General features: G+C 39.8%; 1 protein-coding gene across 1 annotated transcript; it reads right to left on the minus strand.

Annotated features, from left to right (window-relative positions):
* Positions 1 to 71: 71 nt before the first annotated feature.
* LOC102807384 (neuronal acetylcholine receptor subunit alpha-10-like) lies at positions 72 to 10,671 on the minus strand. The gene is made up of 6 exons (XM_085506839.1): positions 10,560 to 10,671; positions 4,309 to 4,454; positions 2,615 to 2,659; positions 2,386 to 2,495; positions 1,729 to 2,261; positions 72 to 604 (listed from the first exon to the last, which is right to left on the minus strand). Exons 1-6 carry the CDS (start codon positions 10,597 to 10,599, stop codon positions 72 to 74), a joined length of 1,407 nt encoding a protein of 468 aa, XP_085362965.1. The 5' UTR covers positions 10,600 to 10,671.
* Between the last annotated feature and the right edge of the window lie 13,189 nt (positions 10,672 to 23,860).

Here is a 23,860-nt window from a genome sequence, read left to right on the forward strand (position 1 = left end):
GCTCCTACTAAAACGTTTGATCTTTAAACATTCTGTTCATAAAAATATCAGGATAATATTACAAGACCTTTTTAATATGGTTCAGTACGGAGACCTACACCATGTTCTTCCAAACCATGAATGTCTTCCTCCTGGTGGGAATCCAATGCCATTATTGGTAAATAAAATATGAACAATGCCGTCATAACGATTAAAATGAGTGTGTATATAAACAGGTATGCCCTGTCAAGAATTCGAGCTACTTCCCGCCATTCACGCAGTCGTCGCTGTTGTTCTTCCGGGTCAGCTGCGTCGCCATCTTTATTATGAATCGATGACAGTGAAATGTTTTCATCCTCGGACTCGTACGCTGTTTTATGATTATTGATACTGACGTTATTGTCGAAGTCTTCATGATTCAAATATGCGGTTGATTGCCGTGTGCTGGGCTTTGGACTCACTCTTGGTCGTGTACAGCCAATACGTGCGAGAAAAGTAAAAGCGAACTTCTTCAGCCCATCTGGAACTTTCTTGCATTCGGAATTTTGGAAATGCATATTTAGAGATGAAGACATTACAAATGCTGATACGACTCCCATTGAAATCAGACTGAATATAAACTGTTCTGTTGAAAAAGATAAACATAATATCAGTTGACAATGAACCAATTATTTATATTGCATATTGTGATGATGTATGGTTGCAAATGTGTTGCAAAAAAGCATCACATGAATATTGACTAGCATTATAAACCACAGGGAGCCCAGGAACTATAATCAACTGTAATACGCAGTCTGTATGAGCGGGGGGGGTATCGGCTGGTATCTAGTGTAAGAAATAGACAAGGGATGAAGGCTCCAGCCAGCTCACATTTTTTAAACTCGAAAAAACGGACGAAAAGAATGAAAAATAAAATCTAAAAAAATACCAGGTTGAAGAATATTAGTTGCTTCTTCAAATTTCGCCAAAGCCCTACCTACATTTTACCGATATCTGCAGAATAAATCAAGAAAACTACACAAATTTACTCCATTTTGGAATTCCTAACGGTTTGCCCGAACGCATGGCACAGTTGGAGGCGTGGCCTGTTCAGCATTTGTCAACAACCAATCACAAGACTGGTTGTCTTTTCGTCCGTTTTTTCGAGTTTAAAAAATGTGAGCTGGCTGGAGCCTTCATCCCTTGTCTATTTCTTACACTAGATACCAGCCGATAACCCCCCCCCCCCCCGCTCATAGAGACTGCGTATTACAGTTGATTATAGTTCCCGGGCTCCCTGTGTATAAACAACATATGATTCATACGTTACGAAAACAAATACGAGTCACATATACCTCGGCAGTTAAAATAATATGTAATTTAACACTATATTATTCGAAGTCTAATCTGCGCGTACAATGACATGGAAATTGAAGTAAAACTTCAAATTTCAATGCATCTTTAAATATAGACTTTGGAACGTCCAACCTAAATGTTTACTGTCACTTCTCTAGATGAATTACCGACAATATCCTATGCAATGTCATGGTGTATATCCAATTACATATATCATCGAACATGCTTAAAATAAAACACTTTTACATTGACTTATATTGTAAATCATGCTGTCATCAGGTTTATTCCAGAATAACTTTTTTTGTTTTCAAACGTATCCCTAAATCTCGCCAATCACTTATATGCATATAACCCAGGATTACATTGAAAGCACAACGGATTATGGGTAATAACTTATAACTAAATTATACTTACTTATATGAGGGATGTTTTCAGCCGTTGGAGGCATATAACTGGATACAATAGTCAGGTAAACAAACTGGGTAAGAATACTAGTAACACACAGGGTAACCCTTTCTCCTGAATCAGACGGTAAGTAGAAGCCCACGGAAATCAAAATACTCGCTAGGAATGATGGGAATATTATGTTCATAACATAGGAGTGGGATCGACGTTTGAAGTGGAGAGTATACGTCACATCCGGGAAGGGCTCGTCACAGCAGACGTAGTTAACAGTGTCGCGTTTTACATTCATGTGTGTTAGCAACCATTCTCCGTTTACCACGAACCGGTCAATGTTACTCTCATTACTTGGAAGGACATCCATGTACCCACCGTGATAACTCCATGAGGCAAACTTCATCTGACAGTTTTGTTCGTCGTATGGGAAGAAGGTCGCATCGATGGTGCAAGTTGATTGGACGACAGAGAATTGTAATGCGACCACTGTCCCATCGTAGGAGACAATGGTGTCTGTATCAAAATTGCGAATGAACAGCTCGCTGATACTAGTACATGTAAATAAATAAAACAATAACTGGTTAATCAATGTATCATATTTATCAAAAATCGTCAAATCGTTCACATATACAATTATATATTAATATAAAATTCAACCACACTACAACTTACCTAGTAAACAATACCATATCCGGTTGCCATATTTTAGAGATATGTATCTGTATTTCTTTAATACCACCAAAATCGTCAGGATCCCATGTCAAATATTCATCTGTCCACGTCTATAATGAGAAAAAATACACAAATATAGGCCATTCATTTGTTGCTTAGACGCATTGGAAAGTAAATTCTCATTGTCAGTTACATTACGCTATAACCGACGTCGTTTTTGAATTCTTACCTGTCCAAGCCAACACTTGAATGTCATAACCTGATTTTGTTCATCCTAAATAAAAGCAATTAAAAATAAAATAAACATAAATGATTTGTCAAATTTACAGATATATGTTACTCCCAATCTTTGTTGTCATAAACAATGAATAAGTTCAAACAAGCCATGCATGACACAGTCCCCGTTAGTTATCAAATTTAACATATATAGTTTTGTTTACAGTAATATAGTTGGAACATAAACATGTCAGAAGTATGGATCCAAATGCTTGATTATGATGATTTTTTAACACTTAAATGATTGACATCTTGTATCTGATCGTCAAACAAGAACTCTATATTGAGAAATATTGCTCTGCAACAGCAATGATTAAAACAAAATGGCCACCGGTCGGCCATTTTGAATACATCTATATACATGTATCTAAAACATGATGTATAACGAATATATAAAATTTGAACATAATCAGTCAAAGCATGTCAGAAATATGGCTCTACAAGCGCTTCATTAAAACAAAATTGCTGCCAGTCAGCCATTTTAAATCCGATCTTAAAAATCTGACTTGCATCAAAGTCCCATAATGTCCAACGTATGTATGCAAATTGTTAAGACAAAACCAGAAATATAAACAAGCAAACTTGTGATTTAATGTATATTTCAAATGAACACTTTTTCGCGCACGATAATTTTAATTTCATGATAATGACGACGCCAAGAAAATTTTGCGAGATAGTGGCCAAACGCAGCACTGTCGTTTCTATTCGATGTGGGTTGACGGTACCATGATAACGCACTTGCTCCATACGTTATGTACCGCACATTATGCTTTCAAGAAAGTTGTTCAGACGAAAACGAAATGTGTTGCAGATAATTATTTTTAGCTGAATGGTATATTTGCTCCGGAATACTACTAGAGAACACTAATGGCTTAATGATTCAGTATTTGAGTTTCCGCTTGTCGAGGCCGCAAATACCAATGAATTATTTTGAAAAACGCAGAATTTAGTGATAAGTAAAGCTTGCAATGTGATTTTTCAAAATTATATTCAAATATTAACTATAAACATATGTATTATTTTCATTTTATTTCAAAAATTTCTGGTCCGTTAAAGAGCAAGTGAGACTTATTTTTACATTCAGGGCAAATAGTCGGCAGAAGTCAAAATAACTCTTTCTTTTTACTTCCATGGTATATATTTGAGTCTCGGTCACGTCAGTGAATATTTATTCGTAGGAAATCATATTGTTTTATAAATTTCCATAATAACATATAAAATAACATATAAAAGTGCCAGAATCGAATTTTATTTTATTATAAACAATTCGATATGCATTTTTTTGCGTTGCGTGGGACCCTTATTGAACACCGTGAGATGCGACGACCGTGGCACTTTAAGCATTGAAACAAAGTGAATATAAGTACGCAGTAAAATCCGGTGAAAGTTGAAAAAGATCCATAAAAGTAGATTCTACGTCTATTGAGTATGGCAGAATTGTCAACACGGTTAAATATTATCATAACAATCGTCAATGTTGTAGCAAAATGAAAGTGTCCCTCATTTATAAATGTCATACGCTCCTGCGTGACAACGTCGAACGAGTCATACGCTCTCCGTCAGTCGTAGATAACATAACAAGTGTTAACACCATTCCCATCATTTACAGATTATTCTAGGCTTGGATATAAGACACGATGTACTTACCAAGTCTATAAGCTGTATAGGCGTCATACGATGATACACCACTATCGGTGTACTTTCATTCATCACTGGACGGATAGGATATTCCGGGTAATTATCAAGTAGAAAGTGGGTCAGATTAATGCTATTTTTAGATGAAACCACTAGACCTGAAATTAAGAAATGTAAGTATGTAATTATGACGAATGACGACAGTAATTCTAACGCTTTTACGTTTTGTAATATTGTGTCTGTGAACTTTTTGTTTATTTTTTTTTAGTTATATACAGTATTCAATTAGTTTTTCATTCGCAAATTATTGTCAAATTTCTTTGGTAGTACGAGTTTCTTTTTTTTAATTCTTCTCTTGCACATCATAAAAACATACCTATATATGTGTGGGGTTGAAGACATGGGGTGTGCGATAGGACAGTTGATTAATTTTCTGTTTACGTATTATATGTGAAACTGTACATGATAAATCAAGATTAATATGATTAATGACACAATGTCAATACAATGTCATGTCATATATATAGTCCATGGTCATCTACGTTGTCCATGTGCATGTTGCCAAGTTTGTAGTGAATATGGCTAATCTATAATACATCCCCGGGAACTACATATACACGAAATTAGTGAATTTAGATAACAAGCTAATAGTTAAATCGTTATTAATGTGCACAATATTTAGTTTAGTAAATATGAATCTATAATACATCTCTGTGCATATTCACATGCACAATATTACAAAACCCCAAAGTGTTAGAATTGCCATCTTTATTCGTTTTAGATTACATGACCAGTTATTAATTTATACATTATCCATGTGTGCAACACTCGGTTGGTAGAAAATGAATATCTGCAATACATCACTGGGAATTAGATATGCACATATTTAATGAGGGTAAGTGACTGGCTAATAGTAAAAGTTCTAGATAGACACCAAAATTAATAATTCAATTGGAAAATAGTAAATTTAAAGTAAATGTCTTCAATTCTAAGCAGTAATCATCATAACATGTTGCTTTTTTTAACTTTTAGGTTTTTTACTAGCAATGTTGTGAATTTGAATATCATGTGTCACGTGATTGTCTTCGCAATTTGCCAGTATTGTTCAGAAATAACATAATTTGAGACTGAATGTTTTAGATTAATTTATCTTGGTATTAGAAAACGGTCAATTTATCTTAAATCCAGCTGTTATATAAATTATAGTATAATTGTTTATTTAGACATGTCTAACCTAACGCTTGGTACCATATTACAGACATGTCATTATTCCTTATATAGTGCAATATTTGTAGTCATGTATTCCTGTAATAATTTCCGGTATTTTCAAATATTGCCTCCACCGGCTTGACATGTTCAGTTTTGTTTAAGAAAAAAGGGCAACACCGTATTGATATACATCTGCTAAGGAGAATCTTTGCTTCTTTTCGGCCAAAATTGAACAATAAATCAAAGTATCGTTTCTAAATAGAAGAACGCATTAGAAACAACATGTGTAGCTTTAAAAACATCGATGAAAATGATTAAAAATAGCCTTCTTTGAATGTCAAGACTTGGTCAGAAGTGCCTGTGTTTGGTTAATTAAAGGTTTGTGAGACCTTACCATGTGACTGGCTAGTACATCTATAGAGGGCGTGAGTTATGAAAGAGATTTTCAAATGTATCATAATATATGCATTAATCTGAGTAGTGTAAATAGATATTGAATGGCAGGCTTGCTAGAAGCTTTGGCTCCTCCCTGTTGCACCGCGTCATGTCTGTAAAATATATAGTCCAGAATATACACCCCGTAAATATATAATAATTATAAAATTAGAAAGGTTAAGTAAAGAACGATGTCATGACAAAGGTAATATTACCAATGCAAGCAGAGTTACAAATAATTCATTTTTTCTTTTCATCGGGCTGCCTTGTTTATAAGCCAAATTCACGTGATGTCAAACGTGTCAATAATCTAAAAACAACCTTTGAGTAAAATGATCGTTATTTACATGCAACCCAGTTATTCGCATATAAACATATTTAGTATGATTGACTTATACCAGAAAATAAATACGGTGCTATTTACCGAATCCCTATACACAAATCAATACTCGACTCAAATATTATTATTGACACTACTTCTTCCGAAATAATAAACTGTCAGCTGCTTCATTTGTTCTGCTACATTTGCTCTCATTGCTATTATTTATTCATTTATTTTTATTTTGAGTATTCCGTTGGTTGTTTTATTTTCGATTATTTTTATTATATTATGTTTCTGAACTGTGGCCTGTTTTTACTTGTCATTCAAACAATAGTTTGTAAAAACATTTAGTATCAAATTTAATTTAGCTTGTCGCAAAACAATTTGGTGTACAAAAAGTAGATTGTGATCGGCACTAAAGAAAATGCGAAAAGTATTTATTTTTCTTAATTTTTGGTTTGATTATTCGCTTGGTATTATTTTCGCTGATAGATATATGTACTAAATCAAAACCAATTATTGCGCAACCTGTCACCAGTCGAGTGTGTCACCCACATATGACACGACAATTACATTCAATTGTCTGTGTCAATATGTGTGAACTTTTCAAGCAATATATATTATGCCGTTATTCTTGTAACAGATAACATTCGAATGTATTGCGCATGCCTAGACAATGTTCACATTTTCAGACACCCCATCTGGCAAGTTAGAAAGTTCTAACCAATCACATTTACTACCACGTAAACAATAAGCTCGAGACAACAGAGGATAGGTAGTATTAACTTCGGGTGACATCATTGATACATAGCACGCATTGATGCAAAGACTCCATTCCATGACGTCGGCCAAAAGGGGCGCGTCCTAATGACGCGTCTACTCAGGTCAAGTATTGATCACGTCTATATCTTGTGAGTAATAAATCCAAGTTCTCAATCACGTGACGTCACCACGACGCTCGGAATATGTAAACACGACAACCCATGGTATATCGTATATTTAAACCACAGCTTGTATAGTTAAAAACACGCCCTCACCCAATCACAACAATGTGGTCAGGTATAATACAAAACAATATCTTCGTTCTTAGGTTATATGTGTTCCATGCATGTTCGACTATTAACATAGTTACAACGGATATTAGCGCAGTTCGCCGAAGCAGTTACATTATTCTTTATGGAGGCTCATTTCAAACACATCGCACAAGTCAAAACATGTATTGTATGATTAAAGAGCGGTGGTCGTCGCGCAGCGCGTGTTCGAATTTCATGTTTGTAAACAATGTATTTTACATGCGTTGTATACGTCGCTATGAGTCCCATATCGCTATGAGTCCATATCGAACAGGTAACTCAAAGATAAAAGAAGCTTCTGAGTATAAATATTTGGGTTATTGGATTACACGTAACTTGTCAGATCATACACAATGTACAAAAATGTCTGAAAAGTTTAACAAGTTATGCCCCATTATGATGAAATCAATTCTTGGTAACCATGGCAATGTAAATAGAGTAGATTATGGTATATCCCTGTGGAACCACAATATTAGACCTGCCTTAGAGTATGCCTGTGAGTTACTAATATTTAGTTCAACAGATATGGAAAAATTAGGACGAATGCAACGTACAGTGGGAAAGTTTATTCTAGGAGCATGTCGATACACAGCAAATGAAGCCGTTCTAGGGGACCTGGGGTGGATAACTATGAAAAGTAGAGTCAGTTTATTAAAACTGAATTATTACAAGAGGTTGTGTTTAATGGAATCAAGCAGATGGTCAAAAGTTATTTTTAATAAACTAACTGCAGTTAAAGAGAATAATCTGATTAAGACCTGGCCATGGCTAAATAGCATTGAAGATATAGAAAGAAATATAAAGATAAACAAAAGTCAATTCACTAATCTGTCTGAGAGAAATATTAAAAATTTGACGAGATTCAATGGAAACAAAAAATGGCAGAGAAATCAAGTCTCGTTCATTATAGAAAATTTAAAACAAATTTAAAATATTGTGAGAAATATTTAAATTCTTTATCTAACTTCAAGGGCACCCAATTAAAATGCAAGACACGATCCTGCACTCTTGGTTTGGCATATGAGAAAAGGAAATGGGCAAACTTCGATAATAATGATTGTATCTGTCCATGTTGCAAAAAGGAACCTGAAACACTGGAGCATTTCATATTACATTGTGAATGTTTCTCAGCACAGAGAAAAACCCTAATGGAAGGGATTGAAATGCTCCTATGTAACAAAAATGAAATAAATTTACATAATGACTTCATAGCAAACAAAGAAGTGCTATGTTTAATCCTGGGTGACAGTACAAGGCAGTATAATTCAGTCCTGTGTAACGAAATTGATACTTTTACAAAAAAAATTATAGTTGATGCCATGGAGAGTAGAAAGAAGTATACAGATAATATTTAATATTTTTAAAGTGTACTTCTTATATTTAAGTTTTCATATTTTTTGCTATTTTTAGATGTTTTTGTTGTTGTTGTTATATTTTGTTATCTTAGTTCATGTAACTTAGTTTTTTTTTGTCTATCAAAAGCTTTTTCATTAGTCTTTGAGTGAAATGTATTTTTTTATTTGGTGCAGCTCCTAATTTACATAGTGAGCCCCTGTTACAAAAGGGAGCAATAAATAAATAAATAAACAGGACGCGGCACGACGACTGCCGCCCTTTAACAACGACCTCAATTTCATCATAATTTCCTTGTCTCCTGATGGCGAATTAGGCATATACTAGGTATATATTTCTTCTTATTTATGAACAAGATTTAACGGACCTATTCAAAAGTCTAAATAGGATTCAAGGACTGTGGAGTCGCATCACGTGGTTCTGAAAGAAAAATATTTTTAAAGATGTAATTAATATCAACGAAAACATGTAATTGTTACTACTGTTGTTCGACTACACTACACTGTGATGTATTAAGAACATTGCCTTTATGTAGCATGCCTCTGAGTATTCGTTCGATGTAAACTCGCTAATACGTACCGGTTGTTTTGCGCATATGTATTAGTGGTTGTATTTTTTTTACGAATCATGAGTACTAATGTGTGTACTGCAAAAGCAAGTTTTCGTTCATATTACATTTTTAACAAATATATTTTAAATATTACTTGAATTGGAAGCAAAATCTTAGAAACAAACAAGCCTAGACTGGTAACTTATGACTATGAAATATCTCTGCTATCTGAAACTTGATTACTAGAAATGCCAAATACTCTTATTTAGGGTAACAATTCCAGTAATTTAACTGGTATTTCAAAGCAGTTCAAACAAACGTATTAAAGTTGTATTTACGGGTTTTACGAATTATAAATTTGCTAATCCTGTTTAAGACAGACTGATCGTGTACGTCCCTTTTCTTGTCACGGTAAGTTCGCCTGATGATTTTTTGTAGGTTGTTGGTTTCAACAATAAACATTTTCAATACCAGCAGTGTTCGCCATAGTCGACAACCCATGCTGTGAGCTTACGTAACCCAGTATGCTGACACTGTGTTAGTTACAATATTGTTAACGATCTCCACTAAGCGATAGGCTTTATCATGGTTATACTGAAAAGAATATTTTATTCAATTTTTCGTCGTGCTGCGCTAATTATCGCTGTGCAATTTTTTCTGAAAAGCCTCAACTCGGTGGGGCGTACGTGATTACGATGTGTCCTAGATTATAATCAACTGTATGTCTAGCCTTATGCGGGGTGGTATCGGCTGGTATTTTGTGTACAGAAAAAAATAGGCAAAGTCGAATAAGAAAATTTAATTTATAAAATTTACAAGATTATTAGCTGCTCTTTCAAATTTCACCAACGCGTTACCTTTACTTTGCCTATATCATTGGCAAGAATAATAAACATACATAAATAAACAAACAGAATAATTGCATTTATAGATTCGTAACGATATGTGCGGCTTTTCCACATAATGGGGGTGTTGTTCATTTAGAATCTGTTATGCACCAACCACAAGACTGATTACGAACCAAAACATTCATCCCTTGTCTATGAATCACACAAGATATCAGCCAATACACACACACCAGCATACATATAGTTGATTATAATAGGTTCTTGTAGTTCACCTTGACATGCAATTTAAAACAGATAGACCGGAAATACACCTGGTAGTGAGGGTCTGACTGTATATTGCAGGCCGTGCTTGATTTATTAACCGACATCACCATGTATCATGGTTTCTACATAGTGCGTAAAACTAAACATCCAGCGCTGTGTCGCAGCGACATGTCTAAATAAACTCGTCCCCAGTGTAATATTAGACTTACCAATGACAGCGGCAATCACGCCTAGTTTTATGACTTCCATTTGTACCCCGGTTATGTATATTTCCTTCCCTCTGCTCTCATGTGTTACAATCCCTGTGCACTGTAGTGGCGGTCGGTTTAATAATAACGCAAAACACTAACCATGCGTACCGTCAATGTCACTCAAAGTTGTTAAAAACAGTCCCCCTAAGTCAGTGTTTAAAACCCTAACTCACTATTGAGTACCAGTAGATATCTTCGACGCATCGTCAAATAAATACAGCAAGCACTGGCAATGATGTGTTTCTCCAACGTAAATTTCTAGGCGCCGCCTCCATTTTGACATAGACATTTTCATTACAATTGCGATATTCGTTGAGAAAAAGTGGGCATATGTTTTGCATAATTAATTAACATCGCATGACAGCATGGTTCGTGTTATCACAGTCCCTCTATATGTGGTGTTACCATGGAGGTGATCTCCATGGTGATACCAACACTCATAAGATCGGCTTCAAATCTTTTGAGTGATATATTCATCGACGTCAGGTGACGTGGGCGTGACGTCATAAACTATTTCTAAACTCAGATAACAGTCTAAACATGCCTTGCCTGACTTCGGCGTAATAAACCAAACCATGTGACTTGTACATTTTTCTAATATGTGTATAAAAATAAGAAGACATGTGAAAACACACTAATGTATGCTAGGTTGGAAAATAATTGATCAATGGGTACTTTTCTCATATGGGTCGATCTAAGTTCCAAGTACGCGGAGTGTATTCAACTAGCATGCACGGAATTTGCGGTTCATTTGATCATACAGTAACATTTGACCCCGTAGTCGATGACTTGCCAAATACGCACAACATTGTTGCGGTGCGGTTTGACATTAGCGCATTAGCAACTTGAACTTGGCGTGCTTCAATGTTCTTTTATAACTGTTTATGACCATACTGCATATTTTGTATACTTGGCATGTCAGCTGGTGATTCACGGCCGACCGAGAACGAGTAATCAAACAAAAGTCAGTTTGCGGAAGTTGAAAATTGGACATTTAAAACGTAATGTTTGTAACTACTTTTTCCAATCATTCGCACGGGTACGTCACACTGACGTCAAAAGTAGTCATACTCAACAAAACTCCATGGCTAAGTTGACCATCAGGGTCTACCGTTAACTATGGAGTATTCCGAACCGTGACAAACTTAGTAAAGTACTCGTGTATCGCTTGCAGCGCGATTGTAAAGCACGAATCTAGCTGTGTATCTAGCTGTGTATCTAGCTGTGTGTCTAGCTGTGTATCTAGCTGTGTGTCTAGCTGTGTATCTAGCTGTGTGTCTAGCTGTGTGTCTAGCTGTGTGTCTAGCTGTGTGTCTAGCTGTGTATCTAGCTGTGTGTCTAGCTGTGTGTCTAGCTGTGTATCTAGCTGTGTGTCTAGCTGTGTGTCTAGCTGTGTGTCTAGCTGTGTATCTAGCTGTGTGTCTAGCTGTGTGTCTAGCTGTGTGTCTAGCTGTGTGTCTAGCTGTGTGTCTAGCTGTGTGTCTAGCTGTGTGTCTAGCTGTGTATCTAGCTGTGTATCTAGCTGTGTATCTAGCTGTGTGTCTAGCTGTGTGTCTAGCTGTGTATCTAGCTGTGTGTCTAGCTGTGTATCGTATCTAGCTGTGTATCTAGCTGTGTATCTAGCTGTGTGTCTAGCTGTGTGTCTAGCTGTGTGTCTAGCTGTGTGTCTAGCTGTGTGTCTAGCTGTGTATCGTATCTAGCTGTGTATCGTGCTGTGTATCTAGCTGTGTGTCTAGCTGTGTATCTAGCTGTGTGTCTAGCTGTGTATCTAGCTGTGTATCTAGCTGTGTATCTAGCTGTGTGTCTAGCTGTGTATCTAGCTGTGTATCTAGCTGTGTATCTAGCTGTGTATCTAGCTGTGTGTCTAGCTGTGTGTCTAGCTGTGTATCGTATCTAGCTGTGTATCTAGCTGTGTATCTAGCTGTGTGTCTAGCTGTGTATCTAGCTGTGTGTCTAGCTGTGTATCTAGCTGTGTATCTAGCTGTGTATCTAGCTGTGTATCTAGCTGCGTATCTAGCTGTGTATCTAGCTGTGTGTCTAGCTGTGTGTCTAGCTGTGTGTCTAGCTGTGTGTCTAGCTGTGTATCTAGCTGTGTATCTAGCTGTGTGTCTAGCTGTGTGTCTAGCTGTGTGTCTAGCTGTGTGTCTAGCTGTGTATCGTATCTAGCTGTGTGTCTAGCTGTGTATCTAGCTGTGTGTCTAGCTGTGTATCTAGCTGTGTGTCTAGCTGTGTGTCTAGCTGTGTGTCTAGCTGTGTGTCTAGCTGTGTATCGTATCTAGCTGTGTGTCTAGCTGTGTATCTAGCTGTGTGTCTAGCTGTGTGTCTAGCTGTGTGTCTAGCTGTGTATCTAGCTGTGTATCTAGCTGTGTATCTAGCTGTGTGTCTAGCTGTGTGTCTAGCTGTGTGTCTAGCTGTGTGTCTAGCTGTGTATCGTATCTAGCTGTGTGTCTAGCTGTGTATCTAGCTGTGTGTCTAGCTGTGTATCTAGCTGTGTGTCTAGCTGTGTGTCTAGCTGTGTGTCTAGCTGTGTGTCTAGCTGTGTATCTAGCTGTGTGTCTAGCTGTGTGTCTAGCTGTGTATCTAGCTGTGTGTCTAGCTGTGTGTCTAGCTGTGTATCGTATCTAGCTGTGTATCTAGCTGTGTATCTAGCTGTGTGTCTAGCTGTGTATCTAGCTGTGTGTCTAGCTGTGTATCTAGCTGTGTATCTAGCTGTGTGTCTAGCTGTGTGTCTAGCTGTGTGTCTAGCTGTGTATCTAGCTGTGTGTCTAGCTGTGTGTCTAGCTGTGTATCTAGCTGTGTGTCTAGCTGTGTATCTAGCTGTGTATCTAGCTGTGTGTCTAGCTGTGTATCTAGCTGTGTATCTAGCTGTGTATCTAGCTGTGTATCTAGCTGTGTGTCTAGCTGTGTATCTAGCTGTGTATCTAGCTGTGTGTCTAGCTGTGTATCTAGCTGTGTATCTAGCTGTGTGTCTAGCTGTGTGTCTAGCTGTGTATCTAGCTGTGTGTCTAGCTGTGTATCTAGCTGTGTGTCTAGCTGTGTGTCTAGCTGTGTATCTAGCTGTGTATCTAGCTGTGTATCTAGCTGTGTATCTAGCTGTGTGTCTAGCTGTGTATCTAGCTGTGTATCTAGCTGTGTGTCTAGCTGTGTATCTAGCTGTGTATCTAGCTGTGTGTCTAGCTGTGTATCTAGCTGTGTGTCTAGCTGTGTATCTAGCTGTGTATCTAGCTGTGTGTCTAGCTGTGTGTCTAGCTGTGTATCTAGCTGTGTGTCTAGCTGTGTGTCTAGCTGTGTATCTAGCTGTGTATCTAGCTGTGTATCTAGCTGTGTATCTAGCTGTGTGGCTAGCTGTGTGTCTAGCTGTGTGTCTAGCTGTGTGTCTAGCTGTGTGTCTAGCTGTGTGTCTAGCTGTGTATCTAGCTGTGTATCTAGCTGTGTGTCTAGCTGTGTGTCTAGCTGTGTATCTAGCTGTGTATCTAGCTGTGTGTCTAGCTGTGTGTCTAGCTGTGTATCTAGCTGTGTGTCTAGCTGTGTATCTAGCTGTGTATCTAGCTGTGTATCTAGCTGTGTATCTAGCTGTGTGTCTAGCTGTGTATCTAGCTGTGTATCTAGCTGTGTATCTAGCTGTGTGTCTAGCTGTGTGTCTAGCTGTGTATCTAGCTGTGTATCTAGCTGTGTATCTAGCTGTGTATCTAGCTGTGTGTCTAGCTGTGTATCTAGCTGTGTATCTAGCTGTGTATCTAGCTGTGTGTCTAGCTGTGTATCTAGCTGTGTATCTAGCTGTGTGTCTAGCTGTGTGTCTAGCTGTGTGTCTAGCTGTGTATCTAGCTGTGTGTCTAGCTGTGTGTCTAGCTGTGTATCTAGCTGTGTGTCTAGCTGTGTATCTAGCTGTGTATCTAGCTGTGTGTCTAGCTGTGTATCTAGCTGTGTATCTAGCTGTGTATCTAGCTGTGTATCTAGCTGTGTGTCTAGCTGTGTATCTAGCTGTGTATCTAGCTGTGTGTCTAGCTGTGTATCTAGCTGTGTATCTAGCTGTGTGTCTAGCTGTGTGTCTAGCTGTGTATCTAGCTGTGTGTCTAGCTGTGTATCTAGCTGTGTGTCTAGCTGTGTGTCTAGCTGTGTGTCTAGCTGTGTGTCTAGCTGTGTATCTAGCTGTGTGTCTAGCTGTGTGTCTAGCTGTGTATCTAGCTGTGTGTCTAGCTGTGTGTCTAGCTGTGTGTCTAGCTGTGTATCTAGCTGTGTGTCTAGCTGTGTGTCTAGCTGTGTGTCTAGCTGTGTGTCTAGCTGTGTGTCTAGCTGTGTGTCTAGCTGTGTGTCTAGCTGTGTATCTAGCTGTGTATCTAGCTGTGTATCTAGCTGTGTGTCTAGCTGTGTGTCTAGCTGTGTATCTAGCTGTGTGTCTAGCTGTGTATCGTATCTAGCTGTGTATCTAGCTGTGTATCTAGCTGTGTGTCTAGCTGTGTGTCTAGCTGTGTGTCTAGCTGTGTGTCTAGCTGTGTGTCTAGCTGTGTATCGTATCTAGCTGTGTATCGTGCTGTGTATCTAGCTGTGTGTCTAGCTGTGTATCTAGCTGTGTGTCTAGCTGTGTATCTAGCTGTGTATCTAGCTGTGTATCTAGCTGTGTGTCTAGCTGTGTATCTAGCTGTGTATCTAGCTGTGTATCTAGCTGTGTATCTAGCTGTGTGTCTAGCTGTGTGTCTAGCTGTGTATCGTATCTAGCTGTGTATCTAGCTGTGTATCTAGCTGTGTGTCTAGCTGTGTATCTAGCTGTGTGTCTAGCTGTGTATCTAGCTGTGTATCTAGCTGTGTATCTAGCTGTGTATCTAGCTGCGTATCTAGCTGTGTATCTAGCTGTGTGTCTAGCTGTGTGTCTAGCTGTGTGTCTAGCTGTGTGTCTAGCTGTGTATCTAGCTGTGTATCTAGCTGTGTGTCTAGCTGTGTGTCTAGCTGTGTGTCTAGCTGTGTGTCTAGCTGTGTATCGTATCTAGCTGTGTGTCTAGCTGTGTATCTAGCTGTGTGTCTAGCTGTGTATCTAGCTGTGTGTCTAGCTGTGTGTCTAGCTGTGTGTCTAGCTGTGTGTCTAGCTGTGTATCGTATCTAGCTGTGTGTCTAGCTGTGTATCTAGCTGTGTGTCTAGCTGTGTGTCTAGCTGTGTGTCTAGCTGTGTATCTAGCTGTGTATCTAGCTGTGTATCTAGCTGTGTGTCTAGCTGTGTGTCTAGCTGTGTGTCTAGCTGTGTGTCTAGCTGTGTATCGTATCTAGCTGTGTGTCTAGCTGTGTATCTAGCTGTGTGTCTAGCTGTGTATCTAGCTGTGTGTCTAGCTGTGTGTCTAGCTGTGTGTCTAGCTGTGTGTCTAGCTGTGTATCTAGCTGTGTGTCTAGCTGTGTGTCTAGCTGTGTATCTAGCTGTGTGTCTAGCTGTGTGTCTAGCTGTGTATCGTATCTAGCTGTGTATCTAGCTGTGTATCTAGCTGTGTGTCTAGCTGTGTATCTAGCTGTGTGTCTAGCTGTGTATCTAGCTGTGTATCTAGCTGTGTGTCTAGCTGTGTGTCTAGCTGTGTGTCTAGCTGTGTATCTAGCTGTGTGTCTAGCTGTGTGTCTAGCTGTGTATCTAGCTGTGTGTCTAGCTGTGTATCTAGCTGTGTATCTAGCTGTGTGTCTAGCTGTGTATCTAGCTGTGTATCTAGCTGTGTATCTAGCTGTGTATCTAGCTGTGTGTCTAGCTGTGTATCTAGCTGTGTATCTAGCTGTGTGTCTAGCTGTGTATCTAGCTGTGTATCTAGCTGTGTGTCTAGCTGTGTGTCTAGCTGTGTATCTAGCTGTGTGTCTAGCTGTGTATCTAGCTGTGTGTCTAGCTGTGTGTCTAGCTGTGTATCTAGCTGTGTATCTAGCTGTGTATCTAGCTGTGTATCTAGCTGTGTGTCTAGCTGTGTATCTAGCTGTGTATCTAGCTGTGTGTCTAGCTGTGTATCTAGCTGTGTATCTAGCTGTGTGTCTAGCTGTGTATCTAGCTGTGTGTCTAGCTGTGTATCTAGCTGTGTATCTAGCTGTGTGTCTAGCTGTGTGTCTAGCTGTGTATCTAGCTGTGTGTCTAGCTGTGTGTCTAGCTGTGTATCTAGCTGTGTATCTAGCTGTGTATCTAGCTGTGTATCTAGCTGTGTGGCTAGCTGTGTGTCTAGCTGTGTGTCTAGCTGTGTGTCTAGCTGTGTGTCTAGCTGTGTGTCTAGCTGTGTATCTAGCTGTGTATCTAGCTGTGTGTCTAGCTGTGTGTCTAGCTGTGTATCTAGCTGTGTATCTAGCTGTGTGTCTAGCTGTGTGTCTAGCTGTGTATCTAGCTGTGTGTCTAGCTGTGTATCTAGCTGTGTATCTAGCTGTGTATCTAGCTGTGTATCTAGCTGTGTGTCTAGCTGTGTATCTAGCTGTGTATCTAGCTGTGTATCTAGCTGTGTGTCTAGCTGTGTGTCTAGCTGTGTATCTAGCTGTGTATCTAGCTGTGTATCTAGCTGTGTATCTAGCTGTGTGTCTAGCTGTGTATCTAGCTGTGTATCTAGCTGTGTATCTAGCTGTGTGTCTAGCTGTGTATCTAGCTGTGTATCTAGCTGTGTGTCTAGCTGTGTGTCTAGCTGTGTGTCTAGCTGTGTATCTAGCTGTGTGTCTAGCTGTGTGTCTAGCTGTGTATCTAGCTGTGTGTCTAGCTGTGTATCTAGCTGTGTATCTAGCTGTGTGTCTAGCTGTGTATCTAGCTGTGTATCTAGCTGTGTATCTAGCTGTGTATCTAGCTGTGTGTCTAGCTGTGTATCTAGCTGTGTATCTAGCTGTGTGTCTAGCTGTGTATCTAGCTGTGTATCTAGCTGTGTGTCTAGCTGTGTGTCTAGCTGTGTATCTAGCTGTGTGTCTAGCTGTGTATCTAGCTGTGTATCTAGCTGTGTGTCTAGCTGTGTATCTAGCTGTGTATCTAGCTGTGTATCTAGCTGTGTATCTAGCTGTGTGTCTAGCTGTGTATCTAGCTGTGTATCTAGCTGTGTGTCTAGCTGTGTATCTAGCTGTGTATCTAGCTGTGTGTCTAGCTGTGTATCTAGCTGTGTGTCTAGCTGTGTATCTAGCTGTGTATCTAGCTGTGTGTCTAGCTGTGTGTCTAGCTGTGTATCTAGCTGTGTGTCTAGCTGTGTGTCTAGCTGTGTATCTAGCTGTGTATCTAGCTGTGTATCTAGCTGTGTATCTAGCTGTGTGTCTACCTGTGTGTCTAGCTGTGTGTCTAGCTGTGTGTCTAGCTGTGTGTCTAGCTGTGTGTCTAGCTGTGTATCTAGCTGTGTATCTAGCTGTGTGTCTAGCTGTGTGTCTAGCTGTGTATCTAGCTGTGTATCTAGCTGTGTGTCTAGCTGTGTGTCTAGCTGTGTATCTAGCTGTGTGTCTAGCTGTGTATCTAGCTGTGTATCTAGCTGTGTATCTAGCTGTGTATCTAGCTGTGTGTCTAGCTGTGTATCTAGCTGTGTATCTAGCTGTGTATCTAGCTGTGTGTCTAGCTGTGTGTCTAGCTGTGTATCTAGCTGTGTATCTAGCTGTGTATCTAGCTGTGTATCTAGCTGTGTGTCTAGCTGTGTATCTAGCTGTGTATCTAGCTGTGTATCTAGCTGTGTGTCTAGCTGTGTGTCTAGCTGTGTATCTAGCTGTGTATCTAGCTGTGTATCTAGCTGTGTATCTAGCTGTGTATCTAGCTGTGTATCTAGCTGTGTGTCTAGCTGTGTGTCTAGCTGTGTATCTAGCTGTGTATCTAGCTGTGTGTCTAGCTGTGTATCTAGCTGTGTATCTAGCTGTGTATCTAGCTGTGTGTCTAGCTGTGTGTCTAGCTGTGTATCTAGCTGTGTATCTAGCTGTGTGTCTAGCTGTGTATCGTATCTAGCTGTGTATCGTGCTGTGTATCTAGCTGTGTGTCTAGCTGTGTATCTAGCTGTGTATCTAGCTGTGTATCTAGCTGTGTGTCTAGCTGTGTGTCTAGCTGTGTGTCTAGCTGTGTATCTAGCTGTGTATCTAGCTGTGTATCTAGCTGTGTATCTAGCTGTGTGTCTAGCTGTGTATCTAGCTGTGTGTCTAGCTGTGTATCTAGCTGTGTGTCTAGCTGTGTATCTAGCTGTGTATCTAGCTGTGTATCTAGCTGTGTATCTAGCTGTGTGTCTAGCTGTGTATCTAGCTGTGTGTCTAGCTGTGTATCTAGCTGTGTGTCTAGCTGTGTATCTAGCTGTGTATCTAGCTGTGTGTCTAGCTGTGTATCGTATCTAGCTGTGTATCTAGCTGTGTATCTAGCTGTGTGTCTAGCTGTGTGTCTAGCTGTGTATCTAGCTGTGTATCTAGCTGTGTGTCTAGCTGTGTGTCTAGCTGTGTGTCTAGCTGTGTGTCTAGCTGTGTGTCTAGCTGTGTATCTAGCTGTGTATCTAGCTGTGTGTCTAGCTGTGTGTCTAGCTGTGTGTCTAGCTGTGTGTCTAGCTGTGTATCTAGCTGTGTATCTAGCTGTGTGTCTAGCTGTGTATCTAGCTGTGTGTCTAGCTGTGTATCTAGCTGTGTATCTAGCTGTGTATCTAGCTGTGTATCTAGCTGTGTGTCTAGCTGTGTATCTAGCTGTGTGTCTAGCTGTGTATCTAGCTGTGTGTCTAGCTGTGTATCTAGCTGTGTATCTAGCTGTGTGTCTAGCTGTGTATCGTATCTAGCTGTGTATCTAGCTGTGTATCTAGCTGTGTGTCTAGCTGTGTGTCTAGCTGTGTATCTAGCTGTGTATCTAGCTGTGTGTCTAGCTGTGTGTCTAGCTGTGTGTCTAGCTGTGTGTCTAGCTGTGTGTCTAGCTGTGTATCTAGCTGTGTATCTAGCTGTGTGTCTAGCTGTGTGTCTAGCTGTGTGTCTAGCTGTGTGTCTAGCTGTGTATCTAGCTGTGTATCTAGCTGTGTGTCTAGCTGTGTATCTAGCTGTGTATCTAGCTGTGTGTCTAGCTGTGTGTCTAGCTGTGTGTCTAGCTGTGTGTCTAGCTGTGTGTCTAGCTGTGTATCTAGCTGTGTGTCTAGCTGTGTGTCTAGCTGTGTGTCTAGCTGTGTGTCTAGCTGTGTGTCTAGCTGTGTGTCTAGCTGTGTGTCTAGCTGTGTATCTAGCTGTGTGTCTAGCTGTGTGTCTAGCTGTGTGTCTAGCTGTGTATCTAGCTGTGTGTCTAGCTGTGTGTCTAGCTGTGTGTCTAGCTGTGTGTCTAGCTGTGTGTCTAGCTGTGTGTCTAGCTGTGTGTCTAGCTGTGTATCTAGCTGTGTATCTAGCTGTGTGTCTAGCTGTGTATCGTATCTAGCTGTGTATCTAGCTGTGTATCTAGCTGTGTATCTAGCTGTGTGTCTAGCTGTGTGTCTAGCTGTGTATCTAGCTGTGTGTCTAGCTGTGTGTCTAGCTGTGTGTCTAGCTGTGTATCTAGCTGTGTGTCTAGCTGTGTGTCTAGCTGTGTATCTAGCTGTGTGTCTAGCTGTGTATCTAGCTGTGTATCTAGCTGTGTGTCTAGCTGTGTATCTAGCTGTGTATCTAGCTGTGTATCTAGCTGTGTATCTAGCTGTGTGTCTAGTTGTGTATCTAGCTGTGTGTCTAGCTGTGTATCTAGCTGTGTGTCTAGCTGTGTATCTAGCTGTGTATCTAGCTGTGTGTCTAGCTGTGTGTCTAGCTGTGTATCTAGCTGTGTGTCTAGCTGTGTGTCTAGCTGTGTATCTAGCTGTGTATCTAGCTGTGTATCTAGCTGTGTATCTAGCTGTGTGTCTAGCTGTGTGTCTAGCTGTGTGTCTAGCTGTGTATCTAGCTGTGTGTCTAGCTGTGTATCTAGCTGTGTATCTAGCTGTGTATCTAGCTGTGTGTCTAGCTGTGTGTCTAGCTGTGTATCTAGCTGTGTGTCTAGCTGTGTGTCTAGCTGTGTATCGTATCTAGCTGTGTATCTAGCTGTGTATCTAGCTGTGTATCTAGCTGTGTATCTAGCTGTGTATCTAGCTGTGTATCTAGCTGTGTATCTAGCTGTGTATCTAGCTGTGTGTCTAGCTGTGTATCTAGCTGTGTATCTAGCTGTGTATCTAGCTGTGTATCTAGCTGTGTATCTAGCTGTGTATCTAGCTGTGTATCTAGCTGTGTATCTAGCTGTGTATCTAGCTGTGTATCTAGCTGTGTATCTAGCTGTGTATCTAGCTGTGTATCTAGCTGTGTGTCTAGCTGTGTATCTAGCTGTGTATCTAGCTGTGTGTCTAGCTGTGTATCTAGCTGTGTGTCTAGCTGTGTGTCTAGCTGTGTATCTAGCTGTGTATCTAGCTGTGTGTCTAGCTGTGTATCTAGCTGTGTATCTAGCTGTGTGTCTAGCTGTGTATCTAGCTGTGTATCTAGCTGTGTGTCTAGCTGTGTGTCTAGCTGTGTGTCTAGCTGTGTGTCTAGCTGTGTATCTAGCTGTGTATCGTATCTAGCTGTGTATCTAGCTGTGTATCTAGCTGTGTATCTAGCTGTGTATCTAGCTGTGTATCTAGCTGTGTGTCTAGCTGTGTATCTAGCTGTGTGTCTAGCTGTGTATCTAGCTGTGTGTCTAGCTGTGTGTCTAGCTGTGTGTCTAGCTGTGTATCTAGCTGTGTATCTAGCTGTGTGTCTAGCTGTGTATCTAGCTGTGTGTCTAGCTGTGTGTCTAGCTGTGTATCTAGCTGTGTATCTAGCTGTGTATCTAGCTGTGTGTCTAGCTGTGTATCTAGCTGTGTATCTAGCTGTGTGTCTAGCTGTGTATCTAGCTCTGTATCTAGCTGTGTATCTAGCTGTGTGTCTAGCTGTGTGTCTAGCTGTGTATCTAGCTGTGTATCGTATCTAGCTGTGTATCTAGCTGTGTATCTAGCTGTGTATCTAGCTGTGTATCGTATCTAGCTGTGTATCTAGCTGTGTATCTAGCTGTGTGTCTAGCTGTGTATCTAGCTGTGTGTCTAGCTGTGTATCTAGCTGTGTGTCTAGCTGTGTATCTAGCTGTGTATCTAGCTGTGTGTCTAGCTGTGTGTCTAGCTGTGTGTCTAGCTGTGTATCTAGCTGTGTATCTAGCTGTGTATCTAGCTGTGTATCTAGCTGTGTATCTAGCTGTGTGTCTAGCTGTGTATCTAGCTGTGTATCTAGCTGTGTATCTAGCTGTGTATCTAGCTGTGTGTCTAGCTGTGTATCTAGCTGTGTGTCTAGCTGTGTATCTAGCTGTGTATCTAGCTGTGTGTCTAGCTGTGTGTCTAGCTGTGTGTCTAGCTGTGTATCTAGCTGTGTATCTAGCTGGGTATCTAGCTGTGTATCTAGCTGTGTGTCTAGCTGTGTATCTAGCTGTGTATCTAGCTGTGTGTCTAGCTGTGTGTCTAGCTGTGTATCTAGCTGTGTGTCTAGCTGTGTGTCTAGCTGTGTGTCTAGCTGTGTATCTAGCTGTGTATCTAGCTGTGTATCTAGCTGTGTGTCTAGCTGTGTGTCTAGCTGTGTGTCTAGCTGTGTATCTAGCTGTGTATCTAGCTGTGTATCTAGCTGTGTATCTAGCTGCGTATCTAGCTGTGTATCTAGCTGTGTGTCTAGCTGTGTGTCTAGCTGTGTATCTAGCTGTGTATCTAGCTGTGTATCTAGCTGTGTATCTAGCTGCGTATCTAGCTGTGTATCTAGCTGTGTGTCTAGCTGTGTGTCTAGCTGTGTGTCTAGGTCAATAGGTCAAATGGAAATAAACAAAGCTTCTGCGAAATGGTCTGTTTTTTTCCACATGTATATGGTGAAACCATGCATTGTTTTTTTCCACATGTATATGGTGAAACCATGCATTGTTTTTTTTCCACATGTATATGGTGAAACCATGCATAAAAACCCTGTGATATCGCACCATTTCACATGTATATGGTGAAACCATGCATAAAAACCCTGTGATATCGCACCATTTCACATGTATATGGTGAAACCATGCATAAAAACCCTGTGATATCGCACCATTTCACATGTATATGGTGAAACCATGCATAAAAACCCTGTGATATCGCACCATTTCACATGTATATGGTGAAACCATGCATAAAAACCCTGTGATATCGCACCATTTCACATGTATATGGTGAAACCATGCATAAAAACCCTGTGATATCGCACCATTTCACATGTATATGGTGAAACCATGCATAAAAACCCTGTGATATCGCACCATTTCACATGTATATGGTGAAACCATGCATAAAAACCCTGTGATATCGCACCATTTCACTCTTCAACTTGGCTTTGTGCCTCGTAAAAATACCAAGATCACGCGATGTCACGGGATTGTAGTGTGTTAAATTAGGCATGAGTTAATAAAAGTGTTATTACAATGTTGTGTTAATCGCGCGCAACAATCTTATAAATAGTGAGACGAATACGTGATGCTTCGATAGGTAATAAAACACGTGTCAATGACATATACTAGTAATTAATCACCGCTATGACACGAAGTTGTCCATACTGTCTTTTTTAGTAACCGTGATACTGTGAACTAATATACTGTAGAATACTTTATTTTCGTTTGGAATTTATTTTCGCTATTTTCACTGAAGGGATGATTCCGTGAAAATAAAATCCAGCGAATATACTTTTTTCCCTATATTTCACATTAAACTCATCAAAAATCAGTGAAAATAAATTCCATACAAAACGCCCAAAAAGCCTTTTCAGTGAAAATTAATTCCAGCTAAAATATAGTATCTCACAGTAATCGAGGCGTAGGATGTTGCCAATAGCGGTATTGATATGCAAATTACGCGAGTAACAAGCTTATCGCGTTCTATGAAAACAATTCATACCCTATCATCAATTAGTTTTTATTTCGTGCGGTATTCTCACTAAATACATACAATGCATTACACTGCTGGTGTCACGGGGGACAAATCAACACCTGCTAACCCTTACAAAGTTATATTACGTGCATTATTCTACTTTGGCTTTTTCCTTAGATTCGATAAGTTTTATAACCTAATATTGATTAATAGGTTGGCCATTTTCTGTGAATAAACACTTTTCTTTTGAATAAAAAACTAAATATGTGAGTATGACCAACATTAATGGAAGGTGTGATGATGGATGCTGGTGGATACTCACTATTGACGCAACGCCAGTGGACCAATAATATGTAGCTCTAGATCTGCTGGCAGTGCCTGGCTGATCAGTTAGTCGATTAACTAAAAATAGAACTGACGGGAATTTAGTAGGTTTAAGCGTATGCACTGACCTTTTCCGGGTTTCCTCAAACGTTTCAT

The sequence above is a fragment of the Saccoglossus kowalevskii genome, chromosome 13 (assembly GCF_978046115.1).
Source record: "Saccoglossus kowalevskii chromosome 13, keSacKowa6.1, whole genome shotgun sequence".
NCBI classification, from domain to species: Eukaryota; Metazoa; Hemichordata; class Enteropneusta; family Harrimaniidae; genus Saccoglossus; species Saccoglossus kowalevskii.

Excerpts from the sequence above, each read along its gene's own strand:
- LOC102807384 (XM_085506839.1), bottom strand. The coding sequence starts at position 10,599 with ATGGAAGTCATAAAACTAGGCGTGATTGCCGCTGTCATTG. Across the intron at positions 2,660-4,308 it reads CTATACAGCTTATAGACTTG|GATGAACAAAATCAGGTTAT; the intron begins GTAAGTACATCG and ends GCTTTTATTTAG. Across the intron at positions 605-1,728 it reads TGAAAACATCCCTCATATAA|AACAGTTTATATTCAGTCTG; the intron begins GTAAGTATAATT and ends CTTTTTCAACAG.